A 19,632-nucleotide genomic window follows, 5' to 3' on the forward strand; every position below is an offset into this window, starting at 1 on the left:
ACACTGTGACTATAATGTAAGAGACAAACTTTGTCTCCGGCTAATTTCATGTCCATTTCTCCTAAGCTTAGGCCAAGCCAAATGAAATTAAGTGCGACCATGACAAATTAATTTTCTCTGTACTCTTTGCATGCCTACAATATCCCGTAAAGCATTGCAACTCGCTGTCTGGACCCCAGTCTGTTCTCGGCCAGCCAGTAATATCCCGACACTTTCTGTCTGCGTGCAGTGTTAGTACATGTGGTAGATTGCTCATTTTGGGTTTCGCAATTTTGCTTCCTTTGAACGAAAATCGTTTCTTCCAGAGAGCTTGGCTGTAGCTAGTACCCGAGTAAAAGCGCATTTAACTCAAATGGGGAAACCCAAAGAGGACTCCCGCTGTCAAAATGGCCAAACACAGGTTGATAAGGATATCGTGAGAGCTAATGGCCATGCAAGCGAAACAGACAACCGGCCTTTCAGCATCAGCTGCGAGTGGGACATCAAACAGACCCAGCAATTTTCAGATGATGGAACTAATACTTATTTCTGGTAAGCTAAGGATTTTTAATGCTCAAATGCACAACGCTAATTATCAAATTAACTTTGGGTGAGTAAGTTTGTTTATTTTGTGATCCGTGTCGCTGGAACTTCCAACCACTAATAGTTTTGACACTTGTCTAAATGTTTTGTGATGAGGAAGTAATTATTGGTAGGTATTAAGCTTTGGTGGTCAAGTTATCCCGAGGAAGGCGTTGTTTTTGCATCAATTTTTCATAGCCTGCGTTTTGTCTAATTCGAGAATGCTAAGATGCTAAGATAAAGGTACATGCATGTACATCCCAGCTGAATAGCTCTGGTTAGTTTTCTGTTTGATCTGTTCATACCTAAAGATGATTTGTATCGCCAAGCCAACGAGTCTGCGTTCAATTTCAGCTTCCCTTCTTAAACAAACGATTTCTTTTATTTACCATAAATAGAGAAATGTGAGCATTATTTTGGAAAGATTATCTCAAGTGAGGAAAACTCTTCTGTTGAGGGAAGGGGTAGAGGATGGCAAATTATTGTTGCCAAGATGCATAATTGCCACTGATATAATCCAGTCACGTTACATTGATCTGGTTCTATAAGCTGTGCTATTTTATAGCGGCGATTCTTAATATGGCCTTGTGATTTTCGAAACCGATTTGTGGGACAAGGTCACCACAAGTCACAGGCCTTGCTTTTCTTTATGAGTTACTTATGAGAGGGTTGTACAGGGGTATTGGGTGATCCCAGAAAATATCAATACCATATCATGGGTGGCATCTTGGAATTCCAAGGGAAAGGCGTTTTTTCTTGGACAGGAATTCTGAAGGCATGGGGGGGGCAGTAACGCAGTTTGGAATTTCAAACACATGGGGGGTTTCAGCGCTGAATTTCCATAGGGGTGAAGACAGCGAAAGCTTTGCTTGAAATCGCTGATCTGATAACTTTTCCAGTTTGTACGTCATCGAGCACAATTTGACCGTGGAAGCGGGATAAAGATGTCAGCGATCAGGAGGAAAAGTGAGCAGATGGGTTGTGCAGTTTGGAATTTCCGAAGGCAAGGGGGGATTAAAATGTTCATACCGCCTGTGGTAGGGTATGGAAATTTCTGGAATCACCCATTCTCGTGATGCCTGATTAGCTGATTTTATTTTCCGTGAAACGTGAATTTAGAAAATTATTCTTTGTGATCTGTGACCTGAACGCTTTGCGTGATGCATGAAGAACTTGAATTATTAACCAACAATTGTGATTTTACCACTCTATTGTACGTGATTTTGAGATGCGAGTCCTCTGAGTGGTGAGATTCATCTATCCAGAGTGATTTAGGTATGTGATTTGCAACAAATTTGTGATCCTTTATTTTTCCCGTTCGTGAACTATGCCAGAGGACCCCCCCCCCCCCCTGTACAACCCTCTTATGAGGAGGGGAAAAAACAAAAAAACTGTAAATCACAAATCCATCAAAAATGGATATGATTTATGCTGAAATTGTATGGAAGAACTACACAAAGAGCACCCTATTATCTGCAAACAGTTAGCAGGGGACACCAGACACCAGACACCAACTCAGTTCAGTTGTCTTCATTCTAAGAATGTAACTCAAACAAAAATAAACTTGTTACACATCACATGACTCTCATTCCAATTTCTCGCTGTCTATATTGGTAGTTCATGCTTGTATCCAATCACATGACAATCACACGTAATCACAGGATAACATAACTTCTATATAAATAGTGTAGCATATTTAGGACTGTTGCTGCTTTTCACGTGATGTTATCATTTCCTAAAATTAAAAATTACCAATCCTTCTGAAGTTTTAGTTTCACCAGATATAAGACCCTCTAAGAACTTGATGTTTTACTGCATTTAAGCTCGACAGGGTTCCTCATTTGGTCATAGAGGACGCGCGAATGAAAAATGGCACTGACCTAAATCTTGGCGAGGTTGTTTATATATTAAGCATCTATCATATTGCTGACTCTTGACTTATTTTATTGAATGGTTACAATTTTTATTTTTGATGGCGTGACAGTGTTACAAACCAGCAATTCAAAGTCTATAATGCATTTGTCTAATGAATCACATACTGCACTGGTGCAGCCTGTGTATGGAAAGCCATAACTTTCTTATGTGGTTGTTTATCATTATTTGGTGTGGTTTCTTCATTATGTGTTGTAGTTACTTCATTATGTTGTGTGGTTTCTTCATTATGTCTTGTAATGTAGTCCTGACGTGACATGTTTTTAACACGATGTTGTGTAATAACTTCATTACGTGGTGTGGTTTTATTGTGATGTATTGAGGTTGTTAAGTTATGTTTTGTGCTGTTGTCATGATGTAATGTGGTTACGCTGTTATGTTGTCTGGTATCTTCGCTATGTGGTTTGATCATTACATGATGTGGTTTCGTCTTCATGTCTTCCGATACCAAGCTCTTGTATCCAGGCTTCTTGCTATCACGAACTGGTTAAACCAGTTTTTAGATGGGTCCCAGTTCCTTCTCTTCCCCGGTGTTAAAGACAACAAAATGGAGGGAACAAGCAACGACATTTTGTCAACTATACTTGATAAGATGCACCTTGGGCATCTTATTGAGGACTTCCAGTGTGAAAAGGTAACTGTGAATCAAATACGTAAGTTATCTTCTGAAGAAATGGAACTTTAAGGTGTGAACGATCGCAACGCAATGATGAATTTAAAGTCAGAGTGGTTAAACTACGGTAGCAATCCACCGCCAAGGAAACCAGGAACACAAGCGTGTGGCGCTACTGAGTACTTATAATTTCTTAGTCAGATTTAGAGGGGTACCTGGAGGATGGCTTTAATATTGAGAACATTGCGTCATTACGTTTTGTTTCAGAAAGTACTGTTTATCGTAGAATGGGTCATTACGGCCTTAGTCAGTTGCAATTCACAGAAATATCAGGTGAGCTTGATGAAGTTGTAGAGGAAATAACAAGGGAATATCCTTCCTATGGAGAGGGACTGCTAAAGAAAATACTGGCAAATCGGGGAATATTAAGGTTCGGAGGATGAGGCTCTGTGACAGCATTCATAGGGTCGATCATGAAGGAGTCGAAAACAGGAAGAAAGGCCGTCTACGTCGAAGGACCTATAATGTTCAGGGTCCATTTCTTCAGAAGATAGCTTACATATTTGATCCACAGTTACCTTTTCACGCTGGAAGTTCTCAATAGCTGGTTTTCACATGACGTCATGAAAATTCGAACTACAAAACTATTGATCTTCCTGAGATTTTACTCAAATGATGTATAAGAGCAGCTGAAAACTAATAGTCATACAAATTTTCACTCCAAATGGGTTCTTGGTTTTGTGATACACTACGCTTAAATTGCCAAGCTTTTGTGTGACGCGGCATTTACATGACTGCCTAGAGAGCTGTTATGATGGTGAAAAAAGTGACTTATTTTGGGGAACTTGACTATCTGAACAGTTCGTGTCTTAGAAAAAGTATTATTTTAATGTTTTAGAGTTCCTCGAGGGATAAATTCATGCTTTTGTAGCAAAACTCAGTGTCAGATGTTTCTGTTGGTTTCTGGCCACCATGTTGGCCGTTGCCTATATGGATGGGCACCAGCATGGCGTCTCCATACAAATCTTTATAAATTTGGGCAAAAAATGTCTTTGCATATCTCGCATAAGAAAAATTGCTGTGACCAGAATTTTGGCGAGAGTCTTTGCATATTTACCTTCTTTCATTTCCCAGATTCTGGACTTTATCTATTGACCGGTTTTAATTTTTATTTTGATCTATTTTGAATTGCGTGACACTGAAAACCAGCAATAAGATGCCCAAGGTGCATCTTATCAAGTATAGTTGACAAAATGTCGTTGCTTGTTTCCCCCATTTTGTTGTCTTTAACACTGGGGAAGAGAAGGAACTGGGACCCATCCAAAAACTGGTTTAACCAGTTCGTGATAGCAAGAAGCCTGGATACAAGAGCTTGGTATCGGAAGACATGAAGACGAAACCACATCATGTAATGATCAAACCACATAGCGAAGATACCAGACAACATAACAGCGTAACCACATTACATCATGACAACAGCACAAAACATAACTTAACAACCTCAATACATCACAATAAAACCACACCACGTAATGAAGTTATTACACAACATTGTGTTAAAAACACGTCATGTCAGGACTACATTACAAGACATAATGAAGAAACCACACAACATTATGAAGTAACTACAACACATAATGAAGAAACCACACCAAATAATGACAAACAACCACATAAGAAAGTTATGGCTTTCCATACCTGTGGATAAGAAACAAATGTTCAGACATATTGAACACTATTTTGATATATACTTGGCTGGATGGGCTGTTGGGAGCCAATCAGGAAAAAAAAAACCCATCCAGCTGCATGTACATTACAGTAATGATTATAACAATAAATAAGTTACCTTGCATCATCTGGTTATGATGTATGTGTGAGATTTGGAGAGTGCAAAACAAACTTAATAGTTGGGCAAGGTGTAGCAGAGAGCAACCCTTAAACTTCTCGAGAGCTTATCCCGGTTTCTGTAGCATGAAGTGACTAGGAGTACTTCTACTCCCCCTGGATAGGATGTTAGTCCATTGCAGGGTTATCCCCTGGCATTACGTTTGCTGGTACCCCTTTATACACTTGGGTGGAGAGAGGCACTGTGAGAGTAAAGTGTCTTGGCCAAGATCAGAATCCAACATGATGTATCTGGGCAGGGCTCGAACCTGGACTGCTCAATCTGGGGGTGAGTGATTGACCATGAGGCTACTATGCCTCCACAGGGGTACATAGATGGCCAGCATTCCAGTGTAGTTTGAGTGATGGAAGTTTATTTCTAAGTGATGAAACACTGCATCTTATATTTGATGTACTTTGTAATATAAATTTTATTATGTCAAGTCCTGATACTCACAAAACTATATTTGTAAATCATTTGTTTTCCTCAGGAGAGCACATACTGTGACGGTATTGTTAATAATGTTATGTGTCCTGGTCTACGTTGGAGCATTTGAGAACCCACATGAAAATAGTGAATATAATGCAAAGAGGTTAGAATATTATATTGTTACGAGTGTTTTTTTTTAATAGAGTCTGATCATATAAAGGTGTTTTCCTGTTGTGCTGTGTTAGTTAGTATGATGGTGAGATATGTAACTGCCAACTGACAATGATAATTAACTGCCTTTGTGTATCTGTTATCATTTCAGAGGAATTATAGCCTGTATTGTCGTGTTTCTATTGTTTGGTGTGACTCAGACCAGGGATGGCCCCTTTAAAAGACCTCACCCAGGTATATAATTTGTAATATTAATTAATTTAAAATTGGAGTTGAGTTAATTTATGCCCCTAACTAGGCTATTTAATTTGCAAGTAATAGATCATAAACTGTGTTTTCAATAAGACCCAGAACATCTCAGACCTCTGGCTGGTATTCTGTTGTGAATCATCACAATGAATTAATCTGTGTCCCAGAGTTTTCAAAATTTAAGAATCCTCCCCTCCCCTCCTTAAGAGAAAGATGCAATAGGCCTCTATTGTTGTTTTCTGATGGTTACTGCAACAGGGCAGTAACCTTAAAACAAATCGTATTGAAAGCACCAGTGTTTCAGCCAGAAAATTTTACTTGAGGGCCAAAGTGGCCCCTGAAGACCTTTTTTAGGGGCCAATTTTTTAGGAAAGGGGCCAATAAATTGAAAGCTGCAGTAGGAAAAAATGCATCAGGGTACCAAGAAAAAGAAAGCAGTTTATTAGGATCTATGATAAAATTTAATGAGTGCTTTTTGAAGTGTTCCTACTCAATAAAGTTTCTTTTGAATCAGATACTAGTATGAAGGATCTGTGCATTACAAGAGAACAATCCTTAGGCATACATGATGTAGTCAATGATCAAGGGTTTGCAATGCATTATAGGGCGATTTCATACACGGTCAGCCATTTCAAGCTATTAGTAAAATTATCTTAGAATAGTTTAATAGATGGTTTTGACTTTTTGTTTTCTTTGTTTTGATTTTTAGCCTTCTGGCGTCTTATTCTTTGCCTAAGTGTTGTTTATGAACTAGCTCTAATATTTCTGTTATTTCAGGTATGTACTCTGATTATTAATATTGTGTTATTATATTTAACAAATATCATTCAAGACCTGGTAAATTTATGGCTAAAATAAGAAGTACTTGGCCCATTTTATCATCTGATGCAAGGGTGACAATCATTCTGACAAGTTTTTGAAATTTCAAACTAGGGAAGTGGAAGAGAACTAGCCTGGAAGCAGGTTCACCTTTGAGTCAGATATGTGGACAGCGAAGAGCGAGTCTGCAAGCAAATTGAAATTCTGTGAAATTCTCCACATAAAAGTTCTGCTCAGTAAGCTTTCAATGACATTGCAATGCACCTGTAATATAGCCACAGACTGAAAATATGGATTTGAACATAATAAACAGTACAACATTAATTTAAGTGTGAGAATGATTGTGTGTTAGAAGCCTATCCAAAGACATCAAAGCTTTAACTGCCATAGATTTAGATGTGGTAGAAGTCTTTTTTGAGCTAATCATTTTACCATTTGTTTAATACTTGTTGTGCCATTCTTTCCAGACTACTGATGATGCAAGGCAGTTATTAAAGTATCTTGATGAAGATTTAGGTAAACCACTGCCAGAGCAATCTTATGGAGAAGACTGTAGACTGTATACACCAGGACACCCCAAGGGATCCTTCCACAACTTTCTTGTAGGTTACATAGAGTGATCTGTGGTAGTTTCTCCTTTCATTCTTAGTATGATGCTGCTCAGAGACGTTATGAGAATAAAGGAACTCATCAGTTGGTTGATATTGCTGTAATTGATCTGTCTGCATAGTCCCAGAAGTGACACTGAGGGAATTATGTTAAAATGCGACAGGAACAAATATCGTGAACATTAAGGCCCTGTTGACAGTGTGCCTGAGAAATTTGAAAACACAGCTTTATTTGTCTTGGGTTAGGCCTACTGTCCACACTGTCTAATCTGTCTTGATAGCTTTTCTGATACGCCTTTCAAACTGGTGAAATTTGAAAACGGCAGCTTTGCATTTTAGTGTGGGTGCAAAACATTTTGAAAATGGAGCTTTTCAAAAACAATGATGTCACGACAATCATGTGATTTCCCTGCTCGAGTTTTCTTCAAACACAAATCCAAAATGACCAATGATAAGTTGTGTTTTCAAATTTCTTTGGAATAGTGTGGATGGGAAACATTTGGTACGTTTTCAGACAGAAACACCTTTTTAAAATCCCTCTGGCATAGTGTGGATGAGGCATAAGTTCTGGTCAGGATATCGTGTTAATTAAAGTTTTAATATCGGATAGCTTAGGCACACTATGTTGACTGTTATGTTTAATTAAGTTAAATTTTCTATCTTGATTAAAAGTTGGATTAATTGAACACTGTGAACAAAACAACAAGCAATTCTGAGCATCCCACATGCTGCCATGTTTAAATAAATAAATAAATAAATAAATAAATAAACAAACAAACAAGTAAATAAATAAATAATAAATAATCATGTTTATATAAATGCGGGATGACCATTTCAGTTAAAAAAACTGCTATCAACATGGGTCCTGCGTAAACTATTTACTTATATTTGCAAAGCTTGATGGGAAATTATGATGTCACCACATGGTCATGCATTTTCAAATTACTTAATTGTGTGAATTCTTCTATTTGTTTCAATGTGTTGTCCAGCTTAATTGCAATATGATTACAGATTTAATTCAAAACTTTTAGACTCCACATTAAGATCTCTCTCTTGCACAATGATGTCACAACTTAGCATAAACTGATTAAGATGGTGAGCAGGTGATATAAACCAGACAGACAACAGACACTTTGCATTCCGACCACTTACTGAGATACTGCTTAATAGTTTTAACTTTTAAAAAACCCCAGGATCATTTAAAGGGAACCATTCACTTCACTTTGAAGCTTGAACTGTTTTTCAGCCAAGATTCCCTTTAACATGGTGGTCAATTGCTCATTGCCAATGTCTAATATCAATTGGTTTCTCTTGTTGCCCTACAGGAAAAGTGTGACGTCTTTCTACCAGCTCATTTCTTTGGCTGGTGGGCAAAGGTAAGATTCTTAAGACAAAATTTCCTGAGTGATGCATATTATAATATTATTAGAGACCCTGTGGACTAGAATTCATGCCAGAATGGTTGGTTATCCTGTGCTAGCACCAGGCTCACTCAGGGTTACCAAACATTGCTTTTTAACAAACACTAGGATGGGCCAACTGTTCTCAAAGAAGCAACTGAAAGCATCCAAACTAAATGTTGAAAAATTCCAACAGGAAAGGCCCACGTGTAAAACCTTCTCAAGGAGTGATGAGAATTGAGGTTACAAAATAATGGAGAATCTATTGTTACACTTTGATATGAATTTTTTTCACAATAACATTACAGTATGTGGCAATTGCATGTGCTTAATTGAACATTTGCCTCAATGCCAAATTTGTTCCACTGAGGGTGGCTCGGACCAAAGATCTGCTTAATTAATTATGTTGAATAATTTGCATGCCTGCATGCCATAAGTATACAATAAGTAGTTTATTAGTATTGAAACTTTCATTCAGAGTTGAGATAGTGTAGTTACTACACTGATCTCTGTGTAGTTTCTTTTTTCTTTTAGAATGATTAGTTTTCTGTTGACAAATTATGTATTTCAGGCACTCATTATTCGTGATTACTGGTTATTGACTGTGATTAGTGTTCTCTTTGAAATCTTGGAATACTCTTTGGAGCATCAGTTACCCAACTTCAGTGAATGCTGGTGGGATCATGTAAGTCTTGTAAACATTAGTTATCTAGATGAGAGCAATTTTCAGTTGACTGTCTTAAAACCAAAACTAAAGTAATCACTCCAGATGGCCAAACACAAAGAACCGTACAATCCAATGAACCAATCAAAACTTGACGTTAATACATGTAGCTGATGCAAAGTGCGGGAAAAAGTGTGCGAAGGAGTCACAATTGGTTTTGGCTTTACTTCTCATTGGATGAGCAAGTGGCGTGAGTTTTTTTAATCTAATCGTGTGGTGTAGTAGAGCCGTTTTCATTTGAGTGTTGAAAAGCAATTGGTTTTACATCAACTACAGGTGTTGTACACTACATGATTGGCTTAAAATCTCGTACCACTTTTTCATCCAATCAGTTGGGTCTCGCTTGCACTCGTTTCACTGCACTCTTCGTCAACTACATGTTAATACTTCTGGTTTTGATTGGTTCACTGTATTGCCCACGTTCTTTGTGACTGGCTTGAGTGGTTACTTTGGTTTTTTTTTTTTTACAAAAACTGCGCTAATCCAAAACCAATTACTCTTTGTCACTCAAGTGAAAACTGCTTTATTGCATTGCGAAAGTAAACACCATGCAACAGCATGTACTTTGCTGAACTAGCTTCTTCGGTCTGTAATGGGGAAAATTGCTCGTTTTAGTGCAGAGTGCACTATTGGGATGGTTATGGGAGCTGCCTGCCGCTAAGGAACTAAGGCGCTATGGCGCTATTGTGCTATGGCCCTATGGCGCTAAGGTGTAAACTTTAATGTTTGTTTAATTGATTAATTTCGATTAATTAATTAGTCTAGAGGCAAGGAAGTAGTGGGGGTAGGGTGGGAAAGGTACATGTGTACTCTACGTAAAACACATTCCATCACCGTCACTTAGCTTTGAACATCGCAAAGCTATATATTTGTTTCAGGTAACCCCTTGCTCTCCTTGTTCTCTTTTATGCTTGTTTATTAACCTTGCATACCACTTGGTCAATAAATTTGCAGAACTGAAAAGAAAAAAAAAAACCTCAACCTATTATTTCCCAAAGAAAGATTTCAAAACATGATTAATTTCTTGCACTTACAGTCCAAATTATTTGTTGCAAAATTAATGTCTGCATATTTTCATTTCTTGAACAGTGGATTATGGATGTTCTCGTCTGTAATGGCTTTGGAGTTTACCTTGGTATGAAGACTTGTGAATATCTTGGAAATAAGGTAAAGCTTCTTTTTCATAGCACGTTCAAACTCCTTTTACAGACACTCTTTGTTAAGTAGTGTAGCTACATGTGTGAGTTCGAGGAAAAACATCTTATGTAAGTGCATGTGGACATCTACAGTGTACGTAATTTGCCTATTAAAGTCGAGTAGTAATACCGTGTGAGCCAGTCTAGCAGTAGGTGGCCACTGTGCTACCTGTATGCACACATGAAAGTTAACAATTCTAATGCTAGCCATAGTGCTAATCAGGCTTACTAGGATAAATAAACTAAATATTAGTCTTGTGGCTCTCTGTCTAGCTGACCTTAACTAACAATACTAAGATTAAATCCATGTACAGTAGTATAAACAATGTAAAGGGTGATGTTTAAGCACAGCAGAGAAGATATATATTAATCAACATATATTAATCCTTTTTACTTCTTTCTATTTTTAGCCATATCACTGGAGGGGTTTATGGAACATTCCCACATACAGGTAGAGTGACTGTTTCTCTGTTGTGTTTGCGTGCCAGACTAAATCTTTAACTTGCCAATCACGAAGCTAGGAAGGGAGAAAATATGGTAGTTGAAGAAAATCAGGGGTGTGTTGCCCTCAGCAGCATGCAAAGAAAGTCATGTGCCATAACCTAGGGCTTTTGCAGGTTAATGGTTTCTGTCCTCGGCTCACACGATGGGCAAGTGAAGGTTTTTGCGGGAAAATTTTGGAGGAAATTCGTATCATAGAAGTACTGTGCTACGCAACATACAAACTCCTCAAAACCTTTTGACCACCCTTGTCATATGTATTACAGTTATCGGCATGTCCGTGTCAAGTATCACGAGTTGGCGTAAAGAGTCTCTGATTGTTTTATTTGCTTTTTTTTTTTTTGCTACTGTTAACTAACTTTTTTTAAGTTTTTTTTTTATATATTTATGTTCCAAATCTTTTGAAGCGGTTTTCACCGGCAAATTACTAGCACACTTTTGATTCGCAAATGTATCATTCATTAGTTTTCGGACACCGATTCTGCTTCATTTCATACGAATTTATATAACTAGCGAAATCATTAGGGAACAACGTTTCGCAGTTACAGTATCAAGTTCTAGCGTGGAAAAATGCGGTGAAGAATTTGTGAATGTAATTATGGGTATAAAAATTGGGAGCAAGTAGTCTTATGTGGAAAGCTTTGCACGGAACGATCTCTTCTGCTGTCCGATCTCTTTTGTTCTTCAACGTGTTTGTGGAGGTGTTGACGACATGACCTGCATGACACAGGTCATTTAGAATGGCTGGTTTTGGCTCAGTTTTGCATCTTAACTTCTTGTAGGATTTTCCTGCTTTTCCCGAGGATAAAGACTGGTTGGATTCCCTTATCGATTTTGCTTTTTAAGTCTTTAAGTTGACATTGTGCAACATCCGCGGACTTCTGTTTGATACGTGTGGAGTCTTCGTGAGGGGGTTTTCGGGATTGTCCGGGATTCGTTAAGAAGTGTTTTTTTTGGTGGCGGAGCCGCCATTTTGTTCTCTCGCGGGCTTCGCCACTCGCGTTCACGCATCAATGACTTCGCCACCAAAACGAAAGCACTCGCGCAAAATCCGGCCATTCACGCAGGCTATGGTTGTCGTTATGGTAACCTGTGTGTGTCAGAGGCCTGTGAGGTAGTGAAACGAGTTACGGTTTAGTTCAAAGTTCGCTTGATAATTAAGTCTTGAATACATATATTGTTTTAAACTGTTCGCATTCCTCAGAAAAATATTGTCAAGTGGGCGAGAGCCGGCAGGCCTGGTTCAACATGGTATGCAGAAGTGATTTCTGTTATCTGCTGTCTACATGACTTGGGAAATGTTACATGCGCGAGCGGCAAAGAGCAAAGCGATCCTGCGGTGAGGAGTCTCGTCTCGCGGCTTTGCTGCTCGATTTCGCGCTCGCGGCTACGACGACCTGCTCCCCAGGCTACGGCAATGTAAAATGCGATCATCGGCGTTGGTTGGTTTTCTGTTAACCTTTGTCTCTAATCAGCAGCCTTAAGCAAGCCTTTCGTTAATATTGCCCCCAGGCATACATTTCTTTGTAGAAATTGGCGCGTTTGGGGTCACATACTTCCATGAGTTAAAAATGGTTTCTTATAAAACTGCGCAGGGTTACTATATTGGCACACTAAATCAATCGATGGAGTTGAATTTCTGTTTTCTATGAAAAATGCGAAACATTGTTAATGTTGCACAGGGATTTCAGTAACATTTTCAGTAGGAGGGTAACTGGTTCTCACAGGCGGGCAAAACCTCTTCGAACTGAACTTCTTTCAAAGAAAAACTTTGAGTTCCCAAGATTGTCAAATCAGGCGGGCAAAATCATCCTCACAGCCGCGGGTCAATTTGCGCGGTGCCCGGCTCTTAATGAAACCCCTGAAATTGCATGACATCGTCAAAAATAGTCCACTGGTCAGAGGTATGGCAATTGACAGTTCAAACAACTAAAGTCTGATAACAAATTTACTGTTCTAATAGACTTTTTTCACTGCCAGCAGTCGACACACAGTCGTTTCCTCCTTGATTCCGCGGAAATCCAGTGGTTTTCCACCTGTCGGGCTTGAATACGGATGATATCTCTGCAAGCGTTCTTCGGTTACCAGCTTAGGATCAAACAAACCGTTCGTAGTTGACCAAAGCCACTTAAGAAACCCGTCAGTGCTTTCAAACACAAACTGTGCACTTTCAGTGTCGTAGCTGTTGATTATATGGAATCCGGCGGCAGAGCAGTACTGCTCGATTTTTGCCCTCTCTTCAAAGTTGAACATGCCGATTATTTGCGCTGCCTTCTCTGGATTTAGCTCCTGAAAGGCGTTCAGCATGAATGGGTAAAGATAGCTGACATACTGCGCTGCCACTTTGCCGCCGGATTTAAGGCTTGTATACATGTTCTGGAACGCGTTATCTTTGTCAGGAATCCACTGAATTACATAGTTGCTAAAGACAATGTCGTACATCTCTGATCTAATACCTGGGAACTGCGAAGAGCTTCCTTCGATGAAGGAGAGGTTCTTTATGTCACCGTAAGATTGCCGAGCTAGTTGAAGTCGCTCCTTGTCAGGATCAACACCCACAACTTTTCCCTTGGGTCCGACGAGTTCGGCCAGGTATGCAGACAGCCCTCCTGTACCGCAGCCTAAATCCAAGATGGTGTCTCCGGGCTGAGGGTTCACGTTCACTCGTATGAACGTTTTGCCGGACTCGTTTTGTACGGGAAGAGAGCTTTCCTTGTATCCCTCTGCAGCAGTGTTAGTGGTTAGTGAAGTCATGATGTATAGACTCGGGGGTTAATAAGCAAAGGTACCCTGAGAGTCAGATATTCCCTTCTCTTTCTGCTTGGTGACCTCTTCTCCTGACCGCTTAACTCTCAAACTAGGTCAACATGTCGTGCGCGTCCGCGTCCGCTTTGTCATGACATGCGATGCACATTTTTAGCTTTTCACGGTTGATTTCAATACTGACAATGCTGTCAAACTCAGAAAATCATTAACACCTAAAGTATGTCTGGAATGTTTATTGTGTTATAACCAATCACGAGCGAGATCTTCAACCACAGAAACCACAGAAAACCGATGTATTGCATCGGTCACGGATCTCTAAATTTAGTTTTTGGTTTTCGCTTTGGCCCAAGATACACCCTCTGTCTTTATATGTTACTGAAAGTCTAAATAATAGCTATCCTTTTGTATTGAGAACCACATCCAGTACCTAGTTTGCGGGATTTTGGAAAACAAGAATCCCGCCGACATGTGCGGTTACTCAAGCGAAGCGACGGTTAATTTGACACGGCTATAAATAGGGAAAAGATTTAAACTTTGGGGTGTCAGTAAAACGCGGTCTCGGGGCCGGGGTCGGGGTCGGTATTTTGTTTTCCAAGGTCTTCTTTCTTTCCTTTTCTTTTTCATCCCAAATTCCGATTTCTCGCGATTTACATCAGCAGTGCATCATTGCAATATTTTCGCATATGAAGAGAACAAGATGCGGTGGAGCTCATTTTTTCACATCATCTCAAGCAATCCGCGTCACATTTCAGTCAAGACAGTCGAATATAGAAGCGGCACAAATTTATTTTCTAGTTCAGCGCGCTGATTTCTGCAAAAAAAGGCCATGAGTTAGTCGAGTTAGTGGAAAATTAAGAGATCCATCATTAGGTTAAATAAGGATTTTTAAAAGCCTCTAAAAATAATTCGTCTCGAAATCTTAGTATGTACACTCGATGCTGCTCATTCTGGTAGTTCCGTGAATTGACTAGGTCATACTCTCGCAAGAAACGAAGCGAGGAAAAACAGATTTGTTTGCCTTGAACTAACAAATTCGTGAACTAGGATAAAGCAAAACTTATCATAAACACCTACACCGCCTTCCATGAGACCCTGGGAACGAGGTTGCTATAGATTGTTTTGACTGTTGCGCAATGGAAAAAATAAATCAAAAACCATTTGGTGGATGAAGTCAAGAAAATGCGATCTTATAAAAAATAAATAAAAGAAAAAACTTCTACAAGTTTTAGGTCGGTGCGTTTTCCCAAACTTCAGAAATTTGTCAATAAGTGTCGCACAAATTTACTTCTCAGTATGGAGCCGCCATGTTAGCGAAGCTCTGTAGTACATCAATATGGCGGCCGGAAAATAGTGTAACCATCTGAAACTTACTTTGGTTATCTAGGCCACTGACTATATTTACCGCAAAAACATACATTCACATAAAATCTTTTCCTGATACCTTTACTTCACAAATGGCTAAAAATCACGGAGTAAGTATATATTTATCGACGAACGCGATTGTAGCCCTATGTCACGCACTGCCGTAAACCTGAAGTTCAAAATCCACTGGTTTCCAAACGAAGGACGCTATTGAGCTGAAACGTTGTCAACAATATATGTTTTGCACCTCTTATGCCTGATGAGGATAGAGCCTCTGGTGGCTGTTTAGTTTTGAATCTCAGAACGTTTTGACGTCACGTGAAAACCATCTATACTAAGCTTTCGAGACTTACTTTTATAGGCTTCAATAGTGGATCCCTTAAAGGAAAGAAATGTGTGCATGTTCTCTATTTGACTGTTTTGACTGAAATGTGACGAGGGTTGTTTGCGGTGATGTACCTAACAAATGAGCTCCACTGCATTTAATTTTCTTTATATGCAAAGATATAGCAATAATGCACTGCTGATACAAATCGCGAGAAATCGGAGTTAACATTAAAAAATAAAGAAAAAAAAAAAAGACGTTAAAAGAGAAACTTAAAGAGAGAAGGAAAAAAAAAATGTAAAAAATGAGACCCCGGCCCCTACCCCGACCCCGACCTCGAGTCCGCGTCTTACTGACACACATCCCGCCGACATGTACGGTTACTCAATCGAAGCGACGGTTAATTTGACACGGCTATAAATAGGGATCCGTAGAGATTTGAAACTTTGGTGGTTTCGCTTACCTTGATATCATCTTTGATTAAACTAGCGACTCGATTTGTTTTAGCAAATAATTACAATCCCTTGGGCGTAGACTACGAGTAGTCCCTCTTTCGCTTAGTCCGTCGTGCGTGACGCGAAAGAAAACCGCGAGAAAAAAAATGACCGCGCGAAATCCTGGGGCGAGAAGAACGGCCGCGCGAGATCCTGGGGGCGAGAAGAACGCGAAAGGAAATCTCGCGTTCTTCACGGTTACTGTAAGATATTTTAAAGTACAACAAACATTTTTCTTTTTTAGCGGCAAGTTTCAGAGGGTGGCTGCTCAATTTACTCCTTATTCATGGACATCTTACAACTGGAAGGCGACCACAAGCCTCAAGAGATGGCTTGCAGTTTGTGGAATTGCTGCTGTGGTATGTCCAGTCCTTTACAGTTTTATATCAAATTTTATAGACAAGTGACCTAGCCAGAATTAACTTGGGTCTCTTTGCACCCTCAGTTGTAGCTTAGCTGGAGGGATTTCACGCTGGAGGCTTTTGTTTTCGCGCGCAAAATTCCGCAAGCTGCGTTGGTTATGCCCGCGCCTTGTACCCAGATCTCACTCCGTTTGATAATGAAAAGTGGCCGTGTGAGATCTGGGTTTGAGATTATGTATGTCTCTCAATACTGATGATGTAGCTTTACAGAGGTCCGTGTGGTTTCTCTGATTGGCTATTGCTCGAATTTTGAATTTTTGCAACAACCGCTACCAGCGATCCCTCAGAGACTCTTAACAGATCTTTGTAGAGCAGAACTTTCCGTTTAGTGTACTGTTTGTGCTTTTGCTCGAATCACAGACTTCTCTAACTGAGGAAGAATCGAATGCATTAAGACCGTGTGTCTGGTCTTCACCCAAACACAAACACAGGAGACAAAGCGAAAGTTTGTCATTCAGTTCTTTTTCTCTATTATCGTCCGCTGAATTTGGGAAAGTGAATGAATAAATTTTCTATCTGCTTCAACTTTGTAAATTTCTAATAGTTTGTTTTTCAGTGGAGACTATTATTGTCTTTCACACATCCCGTCTTGTGATACAGTGCATACGTAACGTTGCTTTATCACGAATTCTCGTTTGAAGCTGTATGCAGGTTACTGCAACTGTGCTCACAATGTTGTTTTGATATTTCAGTTCCTGATGGCAGAGTTAAACCTGTTTTACCTGAAGTTCATTCTGTGGATTCCTCCTCCTCATTTTATTATGCAAGCTCGTATGGCGTTGTATTTAGGGATTGGAGCTGTGTCTCTCAATGAAACATTCCGGTACATGGATGACCCGTAAGTACTAAGTAAGCGTAGTTAATATCAGAAGAAAATGATTGTTGGACGTGGCAAAATAACTAGTGAGAAACCTGACGGACATGATACTCTCAAGATAACCTTGTTTGAGATACATTACTTTTTGGAGAGAAATATTAAAAAAAAGCCGAAATTGTTGAACTCAGTGCTAGAGGATTTTAAGAAGGCGAACACAGTGGCCTGTTTCAAAACTAATCTCAAGACTCTTCTTTCTGAGAAAGCCTTACATTTTTAGTTAGTTGCGTATTGTTTGTAAATAATTGTAAAAGGTATTAGGTTTAAGATAATGCACCCTATAAGGCCTGGTTTTAACTACGACACACGGCACAAGCACAAGCATTAGCATATCGTGAGGACACCCACATCACAAGCATAAGCGCTGAGCACAAGCACACGGTGCTGAGGACGCGCACAAGCGTAAGCAAAAGCAGAACAAAACGTTTTGTTCGTCTTGTGCTTGTGCTTATGTCAAGTGAGAACGCACTGATGAAAGCATAGGCGATGAGCACTGTCTGCCATCTTGTTTTACTGTATGGAGGAGGTATGGAACTGAGAGGGCGGCAATTATCCATTCTGCGCATGCGTACTTGCTTATGCTTGTGTTGTGGCCGTCTTAGGCTCAGTATCTTTATGCTTATGCTTGTGCTTATGTCGTCGTGAATATTATTATTCAATCTGTTGCTTTTGATCATTAGCACCTGCAAACGATTCGGACAGCAAGCCTGGGTTGTGGCGGCTATTGTATCTACAGAAGTGTTGATCTGCGTCAAGTTTGGCTGGGAGACCATCAGTATACCCCTACCTATGCATGTAGCTGCATTCTGGATTCTCTTCTTTAGCACCTGGACTCTTTGGACTGTGTGGAACTTTTGGCCTTCCATCATCGATGGCTTTGGAGTACATCATCATGACTCGGAGAGTAATGGAAAAAGTAACACGGAACATAGACCGAAGCGTGAATGAGCTAGGCACAATTTTTTAAGGGACTGTTAGGTATGCTTGACTTGTGATCTAAACTCCAGCACCAAGCTCGGAATTTTAATACTCAATACCGATTGCTATAGAGTGATTGCAAAGTGTGTTCTGAGAATTTGATAGTTCATCACGACTATCGTCTAGTTGACTACTTCCTTAATTCTCACCACCTGTATGCTTGACGTTGTATTGTCATTGGAAGGAGAAATGAGATGCCGATCTCTTTAGAACCTACATGTATAGACTACGAGTAGTCGTCGACTTTTCCTCAAATTTTGCTTACATGCGCGTGGAAATGTTTCCTTTATGTAAATCTCTGGTGAAAACATTATGGGAATTGACAGAGGAAAGATTCTTTCCATTCCCGATAATTCGGCTGCTTTGCTTTCTGCTCACGTGGGAGGCGCGGTGGCCTAGTCCACTGGACTTCTGATCAAACTCTGGCTTGGATCATTGTGTCGTGTACTTGAGCAAAACACTTTAGTCTCGCATTGTCTCTCATCGAAGAGGGACTACTCGCAGTTCATAACTTGTAGTAATTCATACCCTCAACAATTAGTATTAATTTATTCAAGAAATAAACAGATCCCGCAAGTGGAAGTTAGTTTGTGTGGAACACCTGCAAGGACAATGGGCACTTTTATAAACACTGCGTTCACCATCCTTTGCTAGTCCGGCGTTTGTATGCCTGGGTGCAAATTCTTGCTAGCCAGCCATGCAACCGTCTGTAAGCTGTGCGCTGCCGAAAAAGAAGTTCTTCTTGGTTCAAGTTTTTCCATTCACTTGCACTTTTCACACTATTAAATCTCTTAGCTTGAATAATGTATTCCCTAAGGTGGTACGTAAGGTCAACAAAGACACGCCTTTGCACTTTTAGTTGATTCACGTAAATATTAAATTGAATGCTTTGTATGATTGTAGGCTAGGGAGTTATTAATTTATATATTATCTTAAGCGTGAGGTTCTACGCCACAGATCAAAAAACTAATATAAATTGGGAAAAAATGTTAGGTTATTTTAAAACAAGAACAGTCTAATGTACTGGTTTGTATTTTCTTTGTATGGATTATTTAAGGTCCAGACTGTTATAGTTTCAATTGTGAGAATGCCATTTCCTATTTTTAATCCACCAAACAATTTTTAAGAATTGTAGGTCATGTAATTTAAGACGAAGGACAGCCGAGAATGTAAATTATTGCAAAAGCAAGTTTGGCTGATGCAAAATTTAAGATTAATTTTAACAGTATGTTAGCTGTGTTCCGGAGTCTCAGTTACGTTTGGTAATATTTATGCCTCGGATCATAACTGTATTACAGGAAGAATAAAGCATTTGAAACAAGG

The 19,632-nt window shown here is 39.5% G+C and overlaps 1 protein-coding gene across 2 annotated transcripts; it reads left to right on the forward strand.

The window, feature by feature from the left end:
- Positions 1-203: 203 nt before the first annotated feature.
- LOC110042847 (phosphatidylserine synthase 2-like) lies at positions 204-19,630 on the forward strand. Of its 2 annotated transcripts, none has more exons than XM_020748227.2 (12): positions 204-531; positions 5,482-5,583; positions 5,743-5,825; positions 6,550-6,617; positions 7,127-7,261; positions 8,593-8,643; positions 9,239-9,352; positions 10,481-10,558; positions 10,998-11,038; positions 16,280-16,394; positions 17,150-17,295; positions 18,012-19,630. In XM_020748227.2, exons 1-12 carry the CDS (start codon positions 353-355, stop codon positions 18,277-18,279), a joined length of 1,380 nt encoding a protein of 459 aa, XP_020603886.2. In that variant the 5' UTR covers positions 204-352; the 3' UTR covers positions 18,280-19,630. The 2 variants fall into 2 exon arrangements, with proteins under 2 accessions (XP_020603886.2, XP_089145527.1); XM_089289401.1 differs by lacking the exon at positions 204-531 and adding an exon at positions 2,373-2,456.
- Positions 19,631-19,632: the final 2 nt, after the last annotated feature.

This window comes from Orbicella faveolata, unplaced genomic scaffold (assembly GCF_042242905.1).
Source record: "Orbicella faveolata isolate gen_17 unplaced genomic scaffold, um_ofav_v1 contig_2, whole genome shotgun sequence".
Taxonomy (NCBI): Eukaryota; Metazoa; Cnidaria; class Anthozoa; order Scleractinia; family Merulinidae; genus Orbicella; species Orbicella faveolata.

What these genes read in the sequence shown, in the direction of transcription:
- LOC110042847 (XM_020748227.2), top strand. Translation starts at nt 353, where the DNA reads ATGGGGAAACCCAAAGAGGACTCCCGCTGTCAAAATGGCCAAACACAG. An exon ending in AGTGAATATAATGCAAAGAG is followed by an intron (nt 5,584 to 5,742) that starts GTTAGAATATTA and finishes TTATCATTTCAG; the next exon opens with AGGAATTATAGCCTGTATTG. An exon ending in GTGAATGCTGGTGGGATCAT is followed by an intron (nt 9,353 to 10,480) that starts GTAAGTCTTGTA and finishes TTTCTTGAACAG; the next exon opens with TGGATTATGGATGTTCTCGT.